Here is a 17,693-nt window from a genome sequence, read left to right as displayed (position 1 = left end):
AAAATTATGAAATAAATGTAAAACTGAAGCTATCAACAAAATCATAACAAAACGCTTTAAACCGAAATGTCGCATTTTTTTGTGAATTTTGTGGCCGTTTCCAATGAGATTCACTGGTAAATAGGCATAATGCACGTGCTTTTTAAGTTTTTCAACTGCTGCCAAAAGATACATCATATTTTGGGGTCCCCTATTGCAGTTCATCGAACTTCGTGTCAAATCCAGTTCTACTGTTATCTATGCATATATATATATATATATATATATATATATATATATATATATATATATATATATATATATATATATATATATATATATATATATATATATATATATATATATATATATATATATATATATATATATATATATATATATATATATATATATATATGTCGTATCGTATATATATATATATATATATATATATATATATATATATATATATATACGATACGACATATATATATATATATATATATATATATATATATATATATATATATATATGCGTATATATATATATGTCGTAGGCATCGGGTGAAATCCGGCATTTCTTGAAATGCCTAGGCATTACATGGAATGCCGGCAAAAACTGAAATCTTCGTAGAAATAGGCGCGTTACAGCGAATGCCTGAAAATTTTAGGCATTTCATGAAATGCCAGGCGGAGGCCAGGCACTCCCTGAAATATGGTCAAAATTAACTGAGTACACGCCTTGCCTAGGCATTACATGGATTGCCCAAAAGACGACCGGCACTCTCTGTAACAAAACTTTTCGTACGCGGACGGTTGTGTGCATATACACGCCGGCGATCGGGAGGGGGAGGGACGTTATCGTATTGGTGTAAAATGGGCTAACACTACGAGATATTTCACGGATCGTGATACATAATCCACGGACACGAGACCAGCCAAACGCCCACCGATCGAAAATACCCCTTATTCGCGTTGCGGAGCAAGCGGGTCACCCTAGCGGGCCCCATTCAACCGGGGGCCCGGGCCCTATCCACACGGGGACCCGGGCCCCGTCCACTCGGGGCTCCGGGGCCCATCCACCAGGGGGCCCGGGCCTCATCCATCCGGGGGCCCGCACCCATCTACGGGGGTCCCGGGCCCCATCCACCCAGGGGGCCCGGGCCAGTTCTCCCGGGGGCCTGGGCCCGTTCTCCGGGAGGCCCGGGCACGTTCTTTCGGGGCCCGGACCCATCCACGTGGGCCCGGGCCAGTTCTCCCGGGGGCCTGGGCCCGTTCTCCGGGAGGCCCGGGCCCGTTCTCCCGGAGGTCCGGGCCCCATCCAACCGGGGGTCCGGGGCCCGGGGTCCGTTCTCGCTGCGGTAATCGTTTCAGAAAGTGCCGGCCGTCAGTCGGGCATTTCATGTAATGCCTAGGCAACGAGTGAACTCAATTGGTTTTGACCATATTTCAGGGAGTGCCTGGCCTCCCCCTGGCACTTCATGAAAAGCCTAAAATTTTCAGACATTCGCTGTAACGCCCGTATTTCTACGAAGATTTCAGTTTTTGCCGGCATTCCATGTAATGCCTAGACATTTCATGAAATGCCGGATTTCACCCGATGCCTACGACATATATACATTTATATATATATATATATATATATATATATATATATATATATATATATATATATATATATATATATATATATATATATCTATATTAGGGTGGCACTTAAAAATCAATTTTTGATTTTTGATGCGTGCGGGTGGTTTTCCGGTTCCATTCCCGTAAAAAATAAGGGAGGCAAATTTTTATGGGAAAATATTGATATTTAGAGGTCGCGAATCAAGGTCAAAATTGAGATTTTGGTAGCATATTTCAATATCATTAAAATCGCTTCTGAGTTTCCTATTACGCTATAATCGGATGATAATAAGGCATTTCTTAGTCATTTTCATATTGTTTATTGATATTCCATGCAGCTTCGGCCACGCCAGAACGCTGGTCTATGTACTCCACTACTCCAGTTCCTCCTCTTTACTACCTAGATTATTGGCGCCTCATTGGAGGGAGGGGCATCATGGGCAACGGGCACCCAGATCACTTTGTGTGTAGCCTGGTTAGCAATTGCAGTCGATCTTCGGGTGTCAGGTTAGCGTTTTCTGTGATCTTTTCAACGACATGGAGGAAGAACTGGCGCTAATTTTTGTCTTCCATGAGTGCCAGTCCTACATCAGCGCCATACCGCGCCTGGTGAAGTCATTCACCACCCGCAGCTCCCGGACTACACGAGCTGCGGTTTGGTAGCTGCTGTCCTCCCAGTGGCCTTGGTCATTGATGATGAGCCCCGCGTCCAGGTCGTGTATCCTTGAGAGCTTTTTGAACGATGGTGTGAGGAAGCTCGCTAACGTCTCGGTCGCGAGAGCGGCGTTCATAGTGCCCACTAAGTACTTATGGGGCGGGTCCCCTCTCCTACAAGTCTATATTGCCCGTTCCATGTCTTGATTGAGCCCGAGGGTCGGGGTCTAAAAGCTCCAGAGTCACCAGCCGATCCCTCAATTACTACAGGTGACGGCCGAAGACCGGGACTGTCGTCTTCGACAGCTCCTTGTCGGGGTAGGTGCAGAACGAGTTCACGAAGGTCAGGTCCAGAGCCGGCGCAGTGGCAGTAGAGTCCCAGACCAGGCGGCGGCGGCGGCGGCGAACTTGCAGGCAACGAACAGCGCACAGCGTCTGATGACCTGGGCCTCGGCCGCCGTCAGCCGGAGCCGCTCCCTGAAGAGGAAGGCACCCACGGTACGGATGGTCTTTGCCATCCACCTAACTCAGTGGAGTACTCTGAGGCGGAGAAACGGATGCCGTGCTTGGAACTCCACCGAGAGCAGTTACGCAGAGCTCCAGAAGTTTTCGGTAGTCTTCCCGGTGCTAGGCATAGTCCAGCGATGGAAGCGATGAAAGCTGACCAGCAGCTTGTCCCACTCCGGAACGGCGTCGACGGCGAACGCCACCGGTGTGATCCTGTCAATGAAGCATGAACTCCCACCCGCCTTTGAACCTCTTAAAACAGCCGGATGTAGAGGCCGCTCGAGATTCTACGGCAGGTGGAGAAGGCCTTCTCTAGGACCAGCTCTTTTACGTGGTGCCGGCAGGCCAGCTGGAGGACGGGCCGATCCAGCTTCTGCTCGATAAGAGCTAAAGTACCGTTCACCAGCATGCTGTTCGGCGTCGTGGCGTCGAAGCAAAAGGCCGCAGTTCCGCTTCTACAGTTCCTAGCCCCCCAGCGCTGTGAGCATGGCCTCCTGTGCTTGGATGGAGGGGAGTTTGGGAACGGCGAGGAGCTTGGCCACCCTAATCCCCCCCCCCCATCACCAGGACCTAGAATCGGTCGACGCTCCTTCTCTCGCGGTTCAGCCGGAGTCGTATCAGAAGTTCCGTGCCGCAGTTGATAACAGGTTCACGTGTTCTTCACATATTACGGTTGGGCAGTTTGGCCCGGTCGAGGCCAGTTCACTGTTGGGGAAGTCCACTCGCCCGCATGCGCTTGGGAGTGTGAGTCGACGTTTCTCTCTCATGGTCGCCATCGTCAAAGACGTTCCCTCCGTGTGCGCGCCGCAACGGCCGGGTAAGTCTGTTGCTGGCACTGGCACTATGTAGAGTCGGAAGAAGCGCCCACGGAAGAACATCCCGAAAGCACAATAAACCAGTGCAGCTCAATGCCCACTCTCGCCTCTGCTTTCCCCCGCCGGCGATAGGCTGACTCCAACTTCTTCACATTCTCTTTGACAGAAAAGGAGCATGTCTCAAGAACCGATAGAACTGTGGGGCTCGTCCTCCCTTTGGAACAGGAGAGACCATTCACTCCTCACACTTATAAGAGGATATGACCTCCACTGTGAGAAGGCACCGGTCGCAGGCCAAAAACAGGCCTGACATGGGTAAAACAGCCCAGATCAGACCTGTCTTGGCCTGACCTGGACTGGCTACGATCGACCGGAAGTGATGGGATAAGCAATTGTTATACAAATAAAGGTCAAAATACGTCGGATATGACGCTTAATGACCACATATGTCATTCCAAATAGGTTTAAAGTAGTTTCCAAAAAGTTGATTTTTTCCCCAAAACTGCCAACTTTGACCTCAATTCGCGACCCCTAAATATCAATATTTTTCAAAATCATTTTGCACACATTATTTTTTACGGGAATGGAACCAGAAAACTACCCGCACGCCTAAAAATCGGATAACATAGAATTCACCCTATTGCTAAGTGCCACCCTAATATATATATATATATATATATATATATATATATATATATATATATGTTACAGGGAGTTTGAGAAATCCGTGACTTTGCAAACTCCCTAGTGAGTTTGCAAACTCCCTGACCCATCAGTGACTTTGCAAACTCACTAGGGAGTTTGCAAATTCACTAGGGAGTTTGCAAACTCACTGACCGGTCAGGGAGTTTGAGAAATTCCACAGCGATTGGGCCAAATAAAATCAATTGTGTAAGATGAGGGTGGCATACGTGCCGTCCGTGATGTTAAAACAAAAGCGACTAGTGGTACGGTCTATATAACCGTCGCACCCTGACAAAAAGCTTACAGATCCGTCATTGTTTTACCGAAAAAAATGCTACTCGCGGCTATGTAAAGGGGAGGTTCGGATCAAAGTGCTCCTCCGTTCCGTCGTTTCCATCCTCAGGAATCAGGATACTGAAATCTCGTCCACGCCGAAACCCCCACTCCGGGCTGGACAGCCACCTTTATAACATGCGGGCTGCTCCCTTGGAGCGGCACCGCTGCTTCCGAGGGAGCGCACCACGTAGCCGGGTGCAGAGAGTGCTTGGGGGGCTGGTCGGTCTGTCCATTCGGACGGGCTCAGCCGCGGCGACTCTGCATATAGGGTGTCTGCCCCTATAATTCCTATCATTCGTCCGACTCTGAAATGGTCTTGTCAGACCGAAAGGGCCTAACCCAACAAAACAAAAACAAACAAGCAGCGTGCGCCAGTCGCAGCTGGGCTGGCTGCCAGCAGCGCCGGCTCTCGATGACACGTCTATGGCGGAGTGGAAATGGGCGTGAATTGATGCGTGTGCCTGTACTTTAGCATAAGTGACCAACAGTGAGCTGTTTCTACTTTGATATATTTAGCCTGATTCTGGAATAGCCACACTTGAGTGGAACGGGTCTAATTGGGACGTGAACTAAATAAATGTATAACTAAATAAAGCGGCGGTACATGCATGGGTAAATTACTGAGCAGTTTAAAATAAAAAAGGTATTTATGGTGTGCATATGATCTATAAGCTTTTTGTCAGCGTGCGAGGCCTTAGAGCTAGCCTCCTTTGTTTTAACATCACGGACGGCACGTATACCACCCACATGCTGCACACTGTTTTTATTTGGCCCAATCACTCTGAAATTTCTCAAACTCCCTGACCTAAACTCCCTAGTGAGTTTGCAAACTCACTGATGGGTCAGGGAGTTTGCAAACTCACTAGGGAGTTTGCAAACTCACGGATTTCTCAAACCGATCAGTTTGTTTGCAACGACCCTAGGGACGTTACAAAATAACTGCTCGTTCCGGGACATTGTAACGAAACTAGGGTCGTTGCAACCTCCCTAGTTAGTATGCAACGAACCTAGGGCTGTTGCAAAATAACTAGGGAGTTTAAGAAATCATCGAGTCTCGTTTCACAGGAGGGCCGTCAACAATCTTGTCCGATGAAAATCTTGTTCAATCTAGTTCATTTAAAAAGAAAAGGAGAACAAAATTTGAACATTCAGCTCTGGTGTATTTCACGACGGCCATCAAGTACACATTTTGTGCAGATTAGGTGCACATTTGGTGCAGATTTGTTCAAATTAGATGGGCATTCGCCAGGAAGCCTTCGTAAAAACGGCTATTATCCGCTCGTTTTCAATCTTTTTGTGATTGTAAACGTTCAAACATGTGAAATGATGGTGGTCCCATGCATTATGGTGGGTGTCAAGGTCACGTGAAGGTCAGGTCAAGGTCATTGACCTTTGATGACCTTAGTTCACTTCTTCTGGGTTCATATATTTTTAGGCTAGTTTTTGGAGCTGATTTCGAATTTAGCATCCATTTGAACATTTACGAAGTAATGTTGGCGCCTTCGTACCCGGTCACGAACCTGTCAGTGTTGGTTGACACCTTATATGGTCAGCTAGCAAGACGCCTACTGGTTGACCTGACCTGACTTGACCCGACCTGGCCTAAAAACATCAAAACATCATCGGTGATCAAAGCTAATATGAAATTCGTGATCAGCGCCCCGAAAAACCTCGTAACAACCTCTCTTTAACAGGTCCCGATTTTCCCGACTTTTGAGTCACTGACCTGACCTGGAAGGTCAACCAATAACCTAGCCCCGCCATGTGCGTTTGCGGCTAGCAAAACACCAATAAAGGCGAGAGTTGACCCCGCAGGACCTGTTGGTTTTCTACATGCGCGCCGGCCGGGGGAGGGTTGGTACGACCCCCTCGTCGTTTTTCGCCCCTGATGGAGTTAGAGCGTCGCGGAAAAAAAACGAGCGTGTGTGCCGTTAGAAGACACAGCAACTAGTACCCGATTTTAAGGTCTCAGGTCAACCGGTGTCCTCTGAGGTCAGGTCAAGTGACCCAACACACGGGTTCGGTTTTTGATTAATAACTTCTTAAAAAACAGTCGCCGATGGCGATTTTAGCATCAACGTGCTCGCCTTGCTCAGGCGCGTCGAATGGTATAGGTACTTTTTGTTCGGGTGAGGTCAACTTGAGGTGTTGACCTCGGGTCAAGGTCAGGTCACAGACACCTAGGTCGCGAAATTGGTCAAAGGAGGTCGTGTGGCATATTATTCGATTCGGCAGCGCTTCCTCAGTCCATTGGTGGCTTGACCGACTCGCTAGCTCAGTTTGATCGGGAGTTATTGACGAAAAGTTGCAAAATTGAAGCATCTAACCTTGCAAGGAGTGAATGAAATCACAATCCGTGTGCTTGAGGTAGTTTGAGATCGTTCCCGGCGCCAGAATAGCAGTTTTCATTTTTCTCCATTGACTTATAGTGGTTAGGTCACGTGACCGACCTGACCTCATGTGATCTTTAGGAAAAATCCTAGAGGTACAAGTTGTGAGGCTTCTAGAAGATGCACGTACTGTAAGTTTCATCCCCCGTAAAAGCTCTTCTGGGACTGAGGGCGTTGCGAAGTTGCGGCATCTGAGGACCGTCCACTTATGACGTCATAGGTCAGTAACCTGACCTGACCTGAAAATCTGGTTGGTGTCACAAGATCCGGCTTGAATCAAAGGTTAGGTATGCCTAGTTTCAGCTCTCTGTTGCTGGCATGTTCGGAGCTATCGCGAAAAAAACTAGGGGGGGGGACGAGGATTAAGCTAGGCTGTGTTAGGTAAGTTTGGGTCAAGTAGTAGGGGGTCCCACCCGCACCACCTGTTTATAGCAGCTGTACCTAAACCACCAGCGACAACTTCGTAGCAAGTTGCATTGGCACCACAACTATACGTACTTCTCAACTGTCTCAACGAATGCTGGATTCGAAATAAGCTAAAAAAAAAATCCCTTAAAATCGTAAAATTTGAAACAGTCACCCGAAGTCACCAAACGTCAATGACCTTGACCTGACAGACAACTGACAAGTCAACTTGAAACCCATCACGATGCATGGGACAACCATCAGTTCACATGCTGGCACGTTTATATGTAATCCCAATAGAAGTCTGGAAACGCAATTTTATGTGCGCTAACATAAACGACAAATCATTTCGGTCCGCCATGGTCTCAGAAATCAGATCAAAGTTCAAAGGTCATTGGTTTCAGGATCATTAACTGTATAGCGAATGTGTAACCAGTAACGTAGATAAGTCCGAGGACACTCAAAGTTTCGTCACGATCGGCCACTTTTAGCGCGAGATAATCGCGAAAAACGAACGATTTTATCCGGCCCGCACCCCTAAAAGTGTGAGGGATAACCCGCACACGGATAGCGACGGATATCCATCACACCTACCCCAGTAACTATATTTTCTACATGTAAGCATATGCTGGCGATATAATGCAGCCAAAATTATCACAGTTACGTGCTTTGTCCCGGGCACGACATATGCTCCTGAGCTGAATGTTCAAATTTTGTTCTCCTTTTCTTTTAAACTGAATTGAACACGATTTTCATTGGACAAGATTGTTGACGGCCCTCCTGTGAAACGAGACTCGATGAATTCTTAAACTCCCTAGTTATTTTGTAACAACCCTAGGTTTTCAGAGTTCAGTGTCTTTCTTCAGTAGTCGATAGCATATCCTTCGTTCCTTATTACTGCTTCTAGTCGGTTCCTGTAGGTGCTCACAAGCTTTCCACACGCAGAGTTGGCCTGCGCTACGCTACGTTACGCACTACGTTACGCTACGTTTGCTTTTTTGGCCAAAACTACGATACCGAATTACGATACGTTATATATTGCTACGTTACTGAATTACGGTATTTGTTAATTAACGCAGCAAATTATTGTATCGTACTACGTTATGCAATATGTCATCATCCACTACCCAGTGGAAACGGTTAGTCTCTAGTAAGCCAAATACTGCGCACAATGATCGCCGGCTTTGCAGCATCGTCGGTGCGGCGGTGCCAACGCGATACTCGCTAGATGCACTGGACTTCCGACAGGGAATTCCCTGGGACTCCCCAGTGGGAAATCCCCGGTGTCGGTCCGGCCGGAAGAAAGACTCAGTGGTATTCATATAGCAGGCGTCTCACATCCGTGTAAACGGCCGGAGGTCTGGTGACGATATGAGCAAACTGAAAAAAAAAATTATGTACCTTATACAAATACAGCTGTTACAGAGGATCAATGCTACCGCTTGCACGAGTATTTTCATTTGTGTAAAAATAGAGATCACGAGAATTTTGAGAGAATACAGTGGGAATTGGATCTTGAATTATGTAGTGTGTTTTTGAAAGTGTATTGAGAAAATATGATTAAGATATGAGACTTGATCCTTATGATAATATTTTGGAATGGATAATTAATTGAGCTTTTGAAATAAGGTCAAGATTAGAATAGCTTTCACGCTTTGAACATTGTTAAGATTGATTTATTTGCGTAGAGTAAATAGCACACAACACACTGACTAAAACTGTTTAAACACAACGCGAGATCACGGAAACATGGTGCTAGTGACCCAGATAGAGAACCTTAGCAAGTTGAAAAGAGTCAGAAATGGGCATCGGAGTGCTGCTCAAAGGCTGATTACCGCGATCGATGATCTGCTTTCTCAAGAAACACCGGACAAGAAGGCGTTGGAGCTGAAATGTTTGGGATTACGCAAACAGGATGAAAAGATCAGGAAACTGGATGGACAGATAGAAGATGCTATTGATGAAGCAAATGTCGAAGAGGAGATTGATGAATCTACGTCGTTTAACGCTCAGATTGACAAAGCTCTTTTCTCGGTCGACAAATTACTTCAAGAAGTACTTAACGCTAAGCTGCCCGAAATGCAACAAGTGAGCCCAAGAGCCAACGTAGGGAGGCTGCCGAAGCTAGAACTCCCAGCATTTGACGGAAATTTGAAGAAATGGTATGACTTTTGGGACTTGTTTGAAGCAGCGATCCACACTAGAGCTGACCTGGCTGACATCGAAAATTTTCAGTACCTGAAAGGTCAGCTGAAAGGAGCAGCGTTGAAACTCATTGAAGGCTTCCGCCTGACGGGAGCGAATTATCAAACCGTGCTGGATCTCTTACAAGACACATATGGTGACAAAGAAGAAATCATTGATGCCCATATAAATGAACTTGCAGAAATGAAGAGCCCGCACGGTGACATGGAGGAATTGGAGGCCTTAAGAACGGACATGGAGAGCCATCTACGGGAGCTGCAGGCGTTGGGCATAGATTTGGGAACATGTGGGAGAGTTCTGGCACCAATCCTAATGAAGAAGCTTCCATCAAAGTTCAAGGAAAATATCATCAGGAGCACAGGAACCAGGCATCCGACACTGAAGGAAATGAGAACGGCGCTGGGTGACGAAATGCAAACTGTGAGGGCCGCAGAAGTCGACCAGGCCGGAGACAGAACTCAGATGCACAGATGCCACAGAAAGGACAAAAGCTGGACCAAGAAAACACTGATCAGCCAGACAGAACGCACGGTCTGTGAGCTGTGCGCCGGTGATCATCAACTGACAAACTGTCAAAGTTTTGGAGGGATGGATCTGGACCAGAGACTGAGCACATGTAGATCCTATGGACTCTGCTTCAGGTGTCTCCGCCGCGGACACCGTGCTACGGATTGCACATCGTTTCCCGGCTGCAGTGTGGATGGGTGCAAAGGGAAACATCACACTCTACTCCATGCAGAACGCACAAGTGGAAGATCCATCGGCTTGGGCGATAAACAGCTTAGTGACGCCACAGAGCAACAAAAGGATCGGCAACAGAACAGAACGTTGTCAACGTCAGCACATAATAACTCGAAGCCCAAGGTGATGGTCTTCCAGACTGTCCCAGTCTTCGTGGAGACTGGAGTGAAGAGACTAAGGCTCAACGCTCTACTGGATCCGTGCTCTGATTCTTCCTACCTCAGTGAAAAGGCAACGGAAGAACTGGATGTAAATGGCACGCCTTGGACGTTCGAACTGACGACAGTGAAAGGAACTGAAGAAGTTCAGATGAAGAAAGCCCCAGTAATATCGAGTGTCGAAAACAACCAGATCAAGATGGATCTCAATGTGTTCGTCACCGAAGATCTAATTGGATCGTCAGACGCCATCGATTGGTGCAAAGTACAGGAACGCTGGGCGCATATGGCAGATCTTCCGTTTCCAACGTTGGGAAAGAAAACCATCGACATTTTGATCGGTGTGACCCCGGAGACTATGTGTCTCTTCACGCCAGAGAGACAAGTGAAGGGCGAGAGCGACGAGCCAGTGGCTGTCAAGACGCCATTCGGCTGGACGGCCTTCGGTCCCGTGGAAGCAGATCTGGTTTCCAACCAGGAGAAGATGAAGATACGTGCGGGTGTCACCAGATATGTGAGAACAATGCGAACGACTGTACAGAAGTTGTCAATGCAAGAAGAAATATCAGCCATGAGAGACATGACCGAGTTGGATCTAATGGGTGTCAAAACCGAGGATGAAATGGCTCCGTCTCATCTGGAAAGAATCACCATCAGTCGTGCCAAGGCGTCTATCCGACACGACGGCGAGAGGTATGAAGTTGCTGTTCCATGGCGCGAGGAAAAACCAGACCTGCCATCAAACTATTGCAGCGCTGAAAACCGTCTGGTCAAAACGGAGAGATCTCTGCTGAGAAATCCAGACGAAGATCTTACTGTCAAGTATGATGAGATTTTCTCTGCCTACGTAGAGAAGGGCTATCTCGTGAAGCTCGAAGGAGCTGACGCAGAGCTTGCGAGGGAAGATGGCTGGTTTTTACCGCACTTTCCTGTGATCAGGAACGACAGGACATCTACTCGAGTCAGAATTGTGCACGACGCAGCTGCTAAGTACAAGGGCACAAATCTCAACTCACAGATCTTCCCTGGACCGTCGCTGTATAACGACATGACTGAAGTACACCTTCGTTTTCGCCAGCACCCTGTGGCCCTAGTTGGTGATGTGAGCGAAATGTTTTTACAAGTTCGTCTCAGGGAAGAGGACAGGAAGTATCACAGGCTTCTGTGGCGAAGCATGGACACAAAGAGTGAGCCACAAGTCTACGAGGCACAGCGCTGGCTGTTTAGTAATGCAGCGGCACCATTTTGCACACAGCTAGTGATACAAGAGAACGCCAAAGAGCACTACGCTGAGTATCAGGTGGGAGCAGATGCAGTGCTGAACAACTTTTACATGGACGACGCCTTGACGTCTTATAGAACTGAATATGAAGCTCTGGAAGCGAAGGAACAGCTGGTGCAGCTCATGGGCATCGCTGGCATGAAGATCCACAAGTGGATGAGTAACAGTAAAGAAATACTGAAGAGCATACCCGAAGACGAAAGAGCATCTTGTACTAACGTAGCTCTCAGGCAGGATGACAGTCCCTTTGTGAAGACTCTGGGAGTGCGATGGACGGCGGAGCAGGATCAGTTCACATTGAAGATCACAGAAGCTCCAGAAGACTTCCGCTTCACAAAACGTAACTGCCTGAGAAGGATGGCGACCGTTTTTGACCCCCTTTGCTTCTTCGCGCCATACCTCATCATCTCGAAGATCCTGTTTCAGCAGACGTGGGAAGAAGGCATTGACTGGGACGATCCGATGCCTGTCGAAGTGGAAAGACAGTGGAGAGAGTGGTTTGACGGACTAATGGATCTGGAAGCAATCTGAGTCCCTCGCTGCTTACATCCGTTTGGATCTGACACTGCAATCCAAGACCAGTCTCTCCATGTTTTCTCAGACGCCTCCGAGCTGGCATATGCGGCTGTGGTGACCGAGTCGTCTCCCGGAAGCCGTTCGTCAGTGCTGATGTTGGCAAGGGCCATAGTGGCGCCAACAAAGAAGAAGCAAACAGTCCCTCGACTGGAGCTCGTTGCTGCCGTACTGGGCCTGAGACTGGCGAAGAAAGCGTGCAAGGCAACGGGAGTCCCTTTAAGGGAAGTTCACTTTTGGTGTGACGCCATGGATGTCTTGTGCTGGTTGAGAAATGCAGTGCGCAGATTCCAGACATTCGTGGCCAACCGTGTAGCCGAGATCAGAGAAAGCACAGACCCAGAACAATGGCAACACTGCCCCGGTAGTCTGAACAGCGCCGACCTGCCAACCAGGGGGCTGCCAGCGGCCGAGCTTCTCCACACTAAGAAATGGTGGAACGGGCCAGAGTTCCTGACGAAACATGAAGAGGACTGGCCCGCGAAGAAAGAGTTCGGAGCCGAGGGTTGCGATCAGACAGAGTTTCGAAGAGAGCACAGAAGCACAGCCACCCTGGCTTCCCCAGTGAAGTTTGAAGAGAATAGTCGCCTGAACCCATCGTCATTCTCGAGCTGGACAAGACTGAAGCGGGTGACGGCGTGGATATTCCGCTACATGGGCAACCTGAGAAACGCAAAAGACAGGCAGGTGGACTCAACCCATTCCGAACAAAGCTCGCCTGCGAGGCGGATGGTGCCTGAGCTTGAAGTGGAAGAAATAGAACGAGCAGAAGAGTTTTGGGTGCGCAAAGCGCAAAAGAATGCGTTCAGCAGAGAGTTCAGTGAAATGAGCACCCAGAACGACTCAGATGACCAGCGCCGACGACCGGCCTCTGACAGCAGCATTCGACGTCTCTGCCCGCAGCTCGACTCGAGAGGGCTCATTCGAGTGGGAGGTCGGCTTCAGAGGTCAGAGCTGCCATACAAAGCCCGGCATCCACTGCTGCTGCCAAAGAACGACCCTGTGACCAAGCTGATTATTCGGCATTATCACGAAGACGGCGACCATCAGTTAGGGTTAGAGCACACGCTAGCTGAGCTGAGACAGACAGCGTTACTGGGTTGTGAGTGGAAGGGAAGCAGTCAAGAAGCACAATGCTGGATGTCTCCAGTGCATTCGGAGAAGAAGACAGCCTAAAACCCAAATCATGGCTGCAAAGCTCGAAGCTCAGGTCAAGCCGTCATTTAGAGCATTCGCCAAGGTCGCTGTGGATTATGCTGGGCCCTTCGAAACAAAACAGGGAAGAGGCAAGACGAGAACAAAGAGGTACTTGTGTCTGTTCACATGCCTCCAGACAAGATGCATTCACCTCGAACTGACATATGGGCTGGATACGGATTCGTTTCTGCGTGCACTGGATCGCTTTGTGGCCAGACGGGGTGTCCCAGACGATATGTGGTCTGACAACGGAACGAACTTTGTGAGAGCCGACAGAGAAATTCAGCAGCTGTACCGGTCGCTAGATGAGCACAAAGTGAAGAAACACGCGGGCAAGAGAGGAATGAAGTGGCACTTCAATCCTCCGGGAGCGCCACATTTCGGTGGAGCATTCGAGGCGCTGGTGAAGCTGGTTAAACGGACTCTACATCGAACACTTGCAAGCGCAAGTCTCTCCGATGAAGAGCTGCTAACGGCATTTTGTCGAGCAGAAGCAATGATCAACTCGAGGCCGTTGACGCCGCTGTCATCGGACCCGAAGGACAGAACTCGACCCCTCCGCTGACGGCACCGAGTCAACGCATCAAAAGAGACGGCGTCGGCTTCAGCAAGTGTCGCTGGCGTTCTGGAAGCGATGGGTGAAAGAATACCTCCCGCTGCTCCAACCAAGAACCAAGTGGACTGAGGTGCGCCCTGACCTTCAGGAGGATGACATCGTGCTCGTGCAGAGCCCCGCCGCACCGAGAGGAGAGTGGCCCCTGGGAAGAGTTACAAAAGCATTCAAAGGTGAAGATGGTCGAGTTCGAGTGGTAGAAGTCCTGACTAAAGGCAAGTTGGTGAAGAAACCTGTCGTGAAGCTAGTCAAGTTGGAAGTCAGCGAGCCAGACGAATAGTGATGACCTGAGAGGTCATTGTGATGACCTGAGAAGTCATGGTATTGGTGGTGACCCGAGAGGTCATGGTGATGACCTGAGAGGTCATGGTGGAGGGGAGTGTTACAGAGTGTTACAGTGCTACCGCTTGCACGAGTATTTTCATTTGTGTAAAAATAGAGGTCACGAGAATTTTGAGAGAATACAGTGGGAATTGGATCTTGAATTATGTAGTGTGTTTTTGAAAGTGTATTGAGAAAATATGATTAAGATATGAGACTTGATCCTTATGATAATATCTTGGAATGGATAATTAATTGAGCTTTTGAGATAAGGTCAAGATTAGAATAGCTTACACGCTTTGAACATTGTTAACATTGATTTATTTGCGTAGAGTAAATAGCACACAACACACTGACTAAAACTGTTTAAACACAACGCGAGATCACGGAAACAACAGCTGACCTGTAATTGCTACGGAATCCATTTCGTAGTTCCTACGTTATTCTATTATTTTCCGTACTACGCTACCGAAACATCCCAATTACGCTACGAAACGGTGCTGACAGCTACGGGTTACCGAAAACTTCAAAATAACGTAACGTAGGCCAACGCTGGTTGTAAAGGCCTGGCTACACTATGCGTTTTCTGCGTGCGTTTTTGCAGGTTTGCGTGTTTTGCGTAATATCGTTCTAGGAAAAAATTATAAACAATATAATTTTTACTTTGGTTATATACAAAAGCTAATATAACTCTTATGTAACTAAAATTTAAGGTGAAAAACATCACAAAAACGTAATATCGTTCTTTTTTCTAGAACAATATCACGCAAAACACGCAAACACGCAAAAAACGCACGAAGAAAACGCATAGTGTAGCCAGGCCTTAACAGTACTCGGCACATTTGAAAAACCATAACAGAATAAACTGATCATTAAAAATGTGAAAATTGTTGGCGGCTGTTAAAAAAAGTGTTACGGCCGACGCAGAGCGCGGTGCACTGACCTGATGAGTAGCTGTTGTTCGCTGGTCGACTCGATCCGCGCAGAGGCGGCCACGGCCGTTGCCATGGCAGCCGCCGTCGAGTCGCCACCGGCTGCCTCCAACAGACAGGTGCGCAGCAGGCAGCTGACCAGCGGCTGCAGGAAAAACGGCGCCAATAAAACTGTCAACTTCTGACGTTGACAAAAACAATGTCATTATACACCAGTATAAAGCCTTTTGGGGCGACTTTTTGAATTGAAGGGATTTTGGAAATGAAGGGAACTAATTTCTTCAACACCACGAGGCCGCGGGGGTTGCAACCAAGATAGTGGTTTCTGGACCTCGCCGCAAACTTGGCTATCTCAACTCAAACCTAATGTAAAGGTGGGATAGTCCCTTTAATTTTCCCGCTTAGGTAACACTGGGTGAGAAGGCAGTGAGAGGTTTCTACGGCAGGGGGAAAGGGGGAGATTGGCACAGTGCAGTGGAGAGTAAGTTATGCCAAAGGCAAGAAGCCGAAGGTCAGGGGTGAGACGTGAGTCACCCAAAGGGCGGATAAGGCGAGCCGTAGTGTCCCAAATAAGTCCTCATACTTATTTTGTAAGGGTACCTCAGTCGGTACTGGACAGCCGCTGGGGAGGGAAGAATGTACTCCAGGACACGTAAGGCCTTGAAAAGTAAATCCCATGGTTTAACCCTCGCCGGCCGAGGGGGGGGGGGGCGGGTGCCGCCCCCCCCCATAGGGTTTTTTCGCGATAGCTCCGAACACGCTGACGATAGAGAGCTGAAACTTGGCATACCTGACCTTTGATCCAAGCCGCATCTTTTGACACCAACCGCATTTTTGGGTCAGGTCAGGTCACTGACCTATGACGTCATAAGTGAACCTCTGCACGGTCTTCAGATGTCGCAACTTTGCAACGCCCTCACTGCCAGAGATGTCACAGGGAAATGAAACTTGCAGGATCTAGTATCCATTATGAGTCTCACAACTTGTATATCTCGGATTTTTCCTAAAGGTCGTATGAGGTCAGGTCATTTTCGTGACCTCACCATTATAAGTCAATGCACAGTGGCCCTTTTTCAGAATTAGCACGCATTAATTCCCACATTACCTGAAAGTGGTGCTGAGACATCACCACGTGATCAAGGACGTATTCCCTGCCAATGCAAAGAGAAGAAAAGAAACGAACTGCCAAAGGAGATTCGGCCCAACAGCGACAGGCCGCTCGGCCCAAGATTTGGCGCACGTTCGCACGGCTCGCCCGCCGGCCCAGGCCGCTCCGAACGCAAATGTGGCAAGCCCGCCAGCCGACTGCGCTGCACTGACCGCCAGGACGCCCCAGGGCGTCACGTGACCGCATCTACAGCTGTTGCCAGCCGCCGTTAGTCGGCCCCGGCCGGGCATCAACTAAGGTCAGCGCGACGCGAACAATACAAACACATAGGCGCTTTTAACGTTAGATCTTAAGCCGACCACGGGACTTGTGCGGCTTGGACATCAAACGCGACAAGAAATCGGACAGTTTTTCTTGGGCACAGCGTTATGCCTACATGACATTTCAATTAGCACATCTTATGGCAAAAGTCCAGCCACATTTAGGCGCACACCAGGTGACATCAGCTTCGAGCCAGGTCAATGAGCTTAGTCGTATCGAACAGGAGCCACAGCCGCTCGCGGACTGAACTGGCTCACGTTATCCACCGTAGAAGCAAAATGGCGCAAAATGGCGCGATGCCCTTTGGTGGACATGGTCAGAAGAGATCGGCGATTCGAACGATGTATTATACGACATGTTCCAGAGTGAACATAAAGCTTCATATGTATGCCGCCATCTCCAGTTAATAATTGTCCTGTTATTGTTTTCACAATATCCGGCAAAAGTGGTATATTTAAGTTTATGCAATGAAAATAGTGGTTTCTAGGGCTTCTACGTAAACTCAGCTTCACAGCCATGCCACTAATTTTTAATATTTTCTCATCGGAAGTCTTACAAATTGATGTTTAATCTCACCCTACTTTTTAGGGTCCGCCGGTGGTGTCCGCGCGCCTCTCGACAAACTTCGATTTCGCGGTCAGTTTTACCAAAAATAATTATTTTTTAGGAGGTAAAAATGGCACCATCGGATAGTTTGGAATGTTTTGCACACGATTAGACTGCTTTTTACTCAAAAGAAGAGAAAAAATATTTTGAATTTATGCGCGCTAATTCTGAAAAAGGGCCACTGTGCAATGGGGAAAAATGAAAACTGCTATTCTGGCGCCGGGAACGATCTCCAAC

At 48.2% G+C, this 17,693-nt stretch overlaps 1 protein-coding gene across 1 annotated transcript in view; it reads right to left on the bottom strand.

The window, feature by feature from the left end:
- The window catches only part of LOC122393206 (HEAT repeat-containing protein 1 homolog), a 162,423-nt gene that overhangs the window by 73,799 nt on the left and 70,931 nt on the right, over positions 1 to 17,693 (bottom strand). The window contains exon 7 of the mRNA XM_043389034.1: positions 15,433 to 15,566. Coding sequence (XP_043244969.1) covers positions 15,433 to 15,566 — 134 coding nt within the window. The remainder of the gene's footprint in view (positions 1 to 15,432; positions 15,567 to 17,693) is intronic.

Source organism: Amphibalanus amphitrite, unplaced genomic scaffold (assembly GCF_019059575.1).
Source record: "Amphibalanus amphitrite isolate SeventyFive unplaced genomic scaffold, NRLGWU_Aamphi_draft 000523F_arrow, whole genome shotgun sequence".
NCBI lineage: Eukaryota > Metazoa > Arthropoda > Thecostraca > Balanomorpha > Balanidae > Amphibalanus > Amphibalanus amphitrite.
This window is presented reverse-complemented; position numbering and strand designations above follow the sequence as displayed.